General features: G+C 41.0%; 1 protein-coding gene across 1 annotated transcript; it reads left to right on the top strand.

Moving 5' to 3' along the window:
- Nucleotides 1–945: 945 nt before the first annotated feature.
- Nucleotides 946–1,284, top strand: LOC114500980 (thymosin beta-4-like). Its single transcript, XM_036030230.1, has one exon. It carries the CDS (start codon nt 983–985, stop codon nt 1,115–1,117), a length of 135 nt encoding a protein of 44 aa, XP_035886123.1. The 5' UTR covers nt 946–982; the 3' UTR covers nt 1,118–1,284.
- The last annotated feature ends 5,694 nt before the right edge of the window (nt 1,285–6,978 follow it).

Genomic DNA, 6,978 nt, shown 5'->3' with positions numbered 1-6,978 from the left:
CAGAGCCACCTTTCCGCCCCCCTTTCACGACTTGGGTCATTTTCTACAGCCATCACCCCCTCAGCCTTTGTGTTCTGTGGGTAAGGGAGGGGTGGTACCCAGACTAGATGTCAGTTGCTAAGCACGGCACAGACATTTAGCAGTAGAGCTGAAATAGTGATTCTCTTCATATTGGGTTTTTCAGTCTGGGTCTCCTGGAACTGGGATGTTGTGAAACAGTGTTTGAAATCAGCAACAATTATCCAGGGCAGGACAGCAGAGCAAAGTGCGAGCCGTCCAGTGCCTTCGCTGGGCTGTCCCCACCAGGCAGGGCACTCCCATCCAACTGTGTTTCTCAACATCTGCATCACCTGGGGCATAAGCTAAAAACCATGTGTTTGGGATTCCTCCAGACCTAGTAAGTTAAAACCCATTCCCTTCAAAATTCTGTTTAGAGCAGGGCCTAAGAATAAATATTTGACTAAAGACCCCAGTGAGTGCCAATGGTCAACCACGTTTGGGACACATGCTTCTGGATGTCCTAAGGGGAGTTTCACTTATAAAAAGACTCAGATTACTCACGCTGGTGAGAGCTTATGTGCTTCTATGGAAACAAAGAGATACATAAAATGTATATTTGTTGCTGATTTTATTGACATTTACTTTCCCGAGATTGTTCTTACTTGAGTGACTTAGAAGTCAATTGAACAAAATGACTTGTATAAAAATGTTCACGCTCTCAAAAAATATTCCTTATCTCTAAGATGGAAAGAACCCAAATTTCCATTAACCAGTGGTGGTATATCCATATACAGAAATATCATTCAGCAATAAAAGAAGATAAACTACTGGTAGACATATAACTAGGTGACGTCAGGAACATTCATATTGCATACATTTGTTTATAAGAAATTTTGTTTATAAGAAGTATAAGAGTAGGCGGATTTGGTGGCGGTCACTGAGCAGATAGGACTCTTCTCATTTCTCCGCTTCCACAGCAACCATGTCTGATAAACCCGATATGGCTGAGATTGAGAAATTTGGTAAGTTGAAACTGAAGAAGACAGAAATGCAAGTGAAAAATCCACAGCCCTCCAAAGAAACAATTGAACAGGAGAAGCAAGCAGGCAAATTGTAATGAGGCCCGCACCACCAATATGCACTGTACATTGCACAAGCGTTGCCTTCTTATTTTACTTCTGTTAGTTGTTTAACTTTGTAAGATGCAAAGAGGCTGGATCAGTTTAAATGACTGCACTGCCCCTTTTCACATCAGAACTACTGACAATGAAGGCTGCACCTGCCTCTGGCTGGAAGGGAAGGAAAAGAGCTTGCGTGCTGGTGAAGGGAGAAGCTGGGTTGGACGACAGTGAAATCTTGAGTAAAAACCAAGCTGGTCCGAGGTGCCCTGTAAGATGGAATTTAATTAGAGTGCCATTTTTTTCATTAAAATGATTTTAATTATTAGATTGCACAATTTTTAAATATGCAAATAAAAAGTTTTAAAACCTGAAAAAAGGTTCAAGAATAGGAAAACTTAAGCTGTGATGATAGAAATCAGAACAGTGGTTGCTTGGCAGGGGTGAGGGCACATAGAAGACTCCAAAAGCTGCCATAGACCTAAAACTGATCACATTCAAAGAATAAAAAACCACGCCAGCTTTGAACACCTCTATAGCAATGCACTACGCCAGAATGGGATGCTCTCCACGTAACTATTTTCCATCGTCGAATTCCACACCAAGTCATTCTATCAGATATAAGAGCAGAATAAGTGTCTTTTCAAACAAGCAAGATTTATCTCCTGTGTGCTTGAATGGACACTTACTAGGGAATGTGCTCTGCCCAAATGAAGAGTCAGGCTGAGGAAAGACCAAGACACCTGCTCCTGGACACGGGGATCTGACCTAGGAAAAGCAGTGCAGGCCTGCAAGGTGGCGGCGGAGGAGATCACAGGAGACCGGCAGACAGAGTGAAGCTGCTCCCAGCTCAGGGGACTGATGCAGTCACGTTGTAATGTGCTCAATGTATTTGCATGCATTGGAGATTTCAACAGTGTGGGGAAATTATGGGATGCTAATTTACATAGAAAAATAAGCAAAAACAAACAACCCCATCCCCCAAATCAAAAACAAAAACAAGGCAGTTCTTAATTACAGGGAAAAAATTAACTAGGAAAAAAATATAATCATAATTTACTATATGGCCTGACTCAGAATAGTATTTACATTGAAATAATAATATAAACTGTGGCAATCTATCCAAAAATACGGCATGAATATTTTTTGGGGGGTGTGTGTCGAAGTGTGTGAGCGATAAGGGGTAAGGTGAGTTGTGGATGAGAGTTAAACTGAAAAATTGCTAAGTACCAACATAATCATGGTTTTTAGAGGCAGGAAGTAAAGATTAAAAAGCATCTGTTAATAGAGTTAGTAGTTGTCTCTGGGTAGCAATTTATAGTGTTTATTCCATTTTATAATAAGATTAGTATTACTCATTGACTTTTAAAATTATGTACAAGAATAATTTTGCCCTGGGTGATGTAGCTCAGTGGATTGAGCACGGGCTACGAACCAAAGTGTTGCAGGTTTGATTCCCAGTCAGGCCACATACCTGGGTTGCAGGCCACGGCCCCCAGCAACTGCACATTGATGTTTCTCTCTCTCTCTTTCTCCCTCCCTTCCCTCTCTAAAGGTAAATAAATAAAATCTTTAAAAAAAAGAATAATTTTGATAAAACTTCATTAAAAGGTCTATGGTTCCTAATGATTCTGGTACCATACAGTGTGTGTGTGTGTGGGGGGGATTGTTTTCCCAGCACCAAGCAACTTGGACTCTAGCTGGTTGTCTTACGATTCAACTCAATTCTGCCATGGTCTACCTGGAGACAGACAGCATCAGACTCCACAGGTTAAGAGCTCAGTCCTGCAAGACTGCCCCACACCCCCGCAAACTTTAAACACCAAAGTCAGGGTGTCACCTGTGCTGGCTATAGACTGCACGTGTGGAGGAGGGCAGAAAAGAAAAGGCCGGCTTTCCTCGGCAACTGGGAGCCATGCCCCACTCGTACTTTTCAGCTTCTAGAGGCAGGGCGTCACTGCTGGTGTGACCCCTTCCTAGGAGCTGGCGAGGCCTGAAAAATCTCTGATTACATGTAAGGGAAACTTCTGTTTCTGGAAATGCAAAAATCAGAGCTAAGAAGACTGGTGAAAGCTTTTATTTTTCCATATGAAAATTCAGGTTTTATCCATGGTCTAAAAAATGATGTTTTCAAGCACATCATACGTTGTCTAACCCTCACTACTTGCGTTTAAGTTGGACTAGATTGAAGATGTAGACAGGGGAGAAGTCCGTCCTCCAGAAGGATGTGTCGTCGGCCTGCCGGTAGGACCAGCCCCTGAGGTTGCCGAGACAGGGCTCAGGTCTGAGGAGAGGGACTATTTCCATTCTTCATGGACCATGTCTTTGGATAGTAATATTTGTGTGTTTATACTTCAAACTTATATAAATGACTTTATTTTATTTGTAAAATTTAGATAGAAGAATTTCTGGCTCTCCCATATAGCTGAGTTTATTTTTCTCTCTCTTCTCATTACTGATATCTGATTTATTTCTACCTTTAAAACAATTAATATTTTACTTATTTTATTTTGTTTTATATGAGGATTTTAAAATAATTATTACATTTGGGTTTTGAAAGAATTGTTATAAGAATTAATGAAAGAATGAAATTATGGTGAACACTCAATAAATGATAGCTATTGTATTATTGTTATTATTATTTTCTGAAAATTGAAGAAATCTCTTTTGGACCCATTATCTGTTTTGAGAAATATTGAGTAGGTTTGAGGGAATATTAATAACAATTATATACTGGATGTAAATAAAAGGTACCCACATGAACTCACCCCCAGCCGCAGACACAGAACTAGGACCGTTGGAACTCCCATGTGATCCTCTTCTTTCCTGTCCCTGCCCTCCCCTCCCTCAGACACACCTGTCATCCTAAATTTCATGCTTACCGTTCCCTTGCATTTTGTTGTGATTTCACACATATGTGTACATCCCCCCAAAAGTTTAGTTTTGCATGTTTTTAAATTTTATATCAGTGAATCATACTGTTTGCATTCTTTCACAGCTTGCTTCATGTCCCATGTCCCTGGGTTCACTCATGGTTATGACATGCAGTGAATGTGTTGGCCTTCAGGCCACAATGCGAGTGTGACACCAATGATAAGACAGAGAGACGAGAGGAGTGGGTAAGAAGAGCCTCAGGCTGCAGCCTGGCTGTGACAACTCTGAGAAAGTCTAGACCAGACTGGTGGGGAGCCCCAGGCGAAGCTTACCTGCAGAGGCTCCCGAGGCACAGGAAGGCTGTAGTAAGGCTGTGCTCAGTCATGGCCTGGAGCAGCCCAGGGAGTGAGCAACTGGCAGAAGCCCAGGCTAAGAGGGTGGCAGCCAGAGTAGTAGGGATGGGCTGGTCGTTATAATCTGAGGCTGTCTGCCAGCTCTTCTGGTAGTAGATCCTTTTCAAGAAAGATCTAACTCGCTCCTGTTTTTCCCAGCTTTACTGAGATACAACTGACATACACCATTGTGTAAGGTAAACAATGTGATGATTTGATATAAAATTATTACCACAATAAGGTTAGTTAACACCTCCATCGTCTCACATAAATATCATTTGTGTGCATGTGTGTGTTGAGAACATTTAAGATCTGTTCCATCAGCAACTTTCATTTATGACACAGTACTGTTAGTCACAATCATCATGCTGTACACCAGATCCCAGAGCTTACTCACATTGCAACCGGTCATTTGTACCTGTGACCAATATCCCCTCATGTAGGAGACCATTCTGCATGGCGTGGGCCCAGCTCCCACTCAGAGATGCACAGGACCCATGCCCATGGGTAGGTTCTCCTGTGGGGAATCAGACCTGCAATGTGCCTAGGCCACTATGAGTCTTGCTTTTTGCTAAAACTCCCTCACCCTGAATTGAGGACATTTACTGCAAAGTAACTTCCTAAAATCCATGCTAAACCTTCCAAGGATGAGTGTAACTGGTTCAACCACTTTTGCCTTTTCATTTGCAAATATCCCTCTTCTGTGATGTGATTAGCACCATTGGCTCCTTTGTTTTCTATAAAAGGTAACCACCTAAAGTGAACCTGTGCATAGTAAATGAGGACCATCATGTAATGTGCCAAGAAACCCAATAAAGGCCTGTCATGGTGGAAGTCGCGGCTTTTGCTCCCCTTGAGAGAAAAGCTATGCTGTCCCTTTTCCTCCACCAGACTTGGTAGTCCGTGTGAATGTCTCATTTCATCCATAATGACACGAACACTGCGGGCCAGTGTCTGCATCACCCTCACTTCCCCAGCCCAGCTCCTGGCAACCACCATTCAACTCTGCTTCTATGAGATCCACTTCTTTAAATTCCACACGTAAGTGAAATCATACAACATTTGTCTTTCTTGGTCTGACTTATTTAACTTGGCATAATGCTCCCAAGTTTCAACCATGTTTACTCAAATGGCAGGATTTTCTTCTTCTGTGGCTGAATAATATTCCATTGTATGTATACATGCCACATTTTTTATCCATTTATCTCTCAATAAACACTTAGATTGTTTCTATGTTTTAGCTATTGTGAATAATACTGCAAATACAGGGAGGTAGGCAGCTCTCCAAGACAGTGATTTCATTCTTTTCAGATGAGTATCCAGAAGTGGAATTGCTGAGTCATATGGTAGCTCTATTTTTAATTTTTTGAGGAGCTTCTGTACAGTTTCCCACAGCGGCTGCACCAGTTTCAGGTGTGAGGTGGTATCTCATTGTGGTTTTGATTTGCATTTCCCTAATGATTGAGCACATGTTCATACAGTTGTTGGTCATTTGTATGTCATTTTTCTGTTTAGGAAAAAAATCTATTTAGGTCCTTTGCCCATTTTTTTTAAACTGGGTTATTTTGATTTTTGCTCTTGAGTTGTATGAGTTCCTTATAGATTTTGTATATTAATCCCATATCTGATGGATGGTTTGCAAATATTTTGTACCATTATGTAGATTGACTCTTAATTCTGTTGTTTCATTTGTGGTGCAGAAGATTTTTAGTATGATGTCCCACTTGTTAATTTTTGCTTTTGTTGCTGTGCTTTTGATATATCAAGAATTATTTCCAAGAACAATGTCAAGGAGATTTTCTCTATGTTTTCTAGTAGGAGTTTTACGATTTCATGTCTTACTTTTAAGCTTTTAACACATTTTGAGTTAAGTTTTGTGAGTGGTGCACGACAGGGGTCCAATTCCATTCTTACACGTAAATATCCGGTTTTCACAACACCATTTACTGATGAGACTAGCCTTCTCCATTGAGTATTCTTGCTTCCTTGTCGAGTACATGAGTTTACTTCTGGGGTCTGTATTTTGTTCCATTGATCTGTGTCTGTTATAATGCCAGCACCATACTGTTGGACCATTCTAGCCTTGTATTATGGTTGGAAATCAGGATGCCTGATGTGTCACGCCTCCAGCTTTATTCTTTTTTCTCAAGATTGCTTTGGTTACATGAAGCCATTTATGGTCCCATAGGAATTTTAGGATCATTTTTTTAATTTCTGTGAAAATGCCATTGTAACATAGATAGGGATTATTGAATTTATAACTAGCTTTACATAGTGTGGGCATTTTAGCAATATTAAGTTAGACACTGGTGAGTGAGCATGTGCACTATGTGGCCATCACATTCAAAATGACTGAGCGAGTAGAGCGATGAGTCTGTTTCAAATTTTGTGTTAAGCTTGAACATTCCTCTATGAAAAATATTCAAATGATTTGGAAGGCCATGGCTATGGGCAACTGGTGATTGGCAGCTTCATCATGACAATATGCCTGCTCATGCATCACATCTCATGCAGAGTTTTTTGGCAAAACAGCAAATCACTCAGGTGACTCAGCACCCCCACAGCCCAGATTTGGTGCCCCGTGACTTTGGCTT

This window comes from Phyllostomus discolor, chromosome 6 (assembly GCF_004126475.2).
Source record: "Phyllostomus discolor isolate MPI-MPIP mPhyDis1 chromosome 6, mPhyDis1.pri.v3, whole genome shotgun sequence".
Taxonomy (NCBI): domain Eukaryota; kingdom Metazoa; phylum Chordata; class Mammalia; order Chiroptera; family Phyllostomidae; genus Phyllostomus; species Phyllostomus discolor.
Note: the sequence above shows the minus strand (reverse complement) of the source record. Positions and strands in the feature narration are given on the sequence as shown.

Coding starts and splice junctions, on each gene's coding strand:
- LOC114500980 (XM_036030230.1), top strand. CDS start 983: ATGTCTGATAAACCCGATATGGCTGAGATTGAGAAATTTGGTAAGTTG.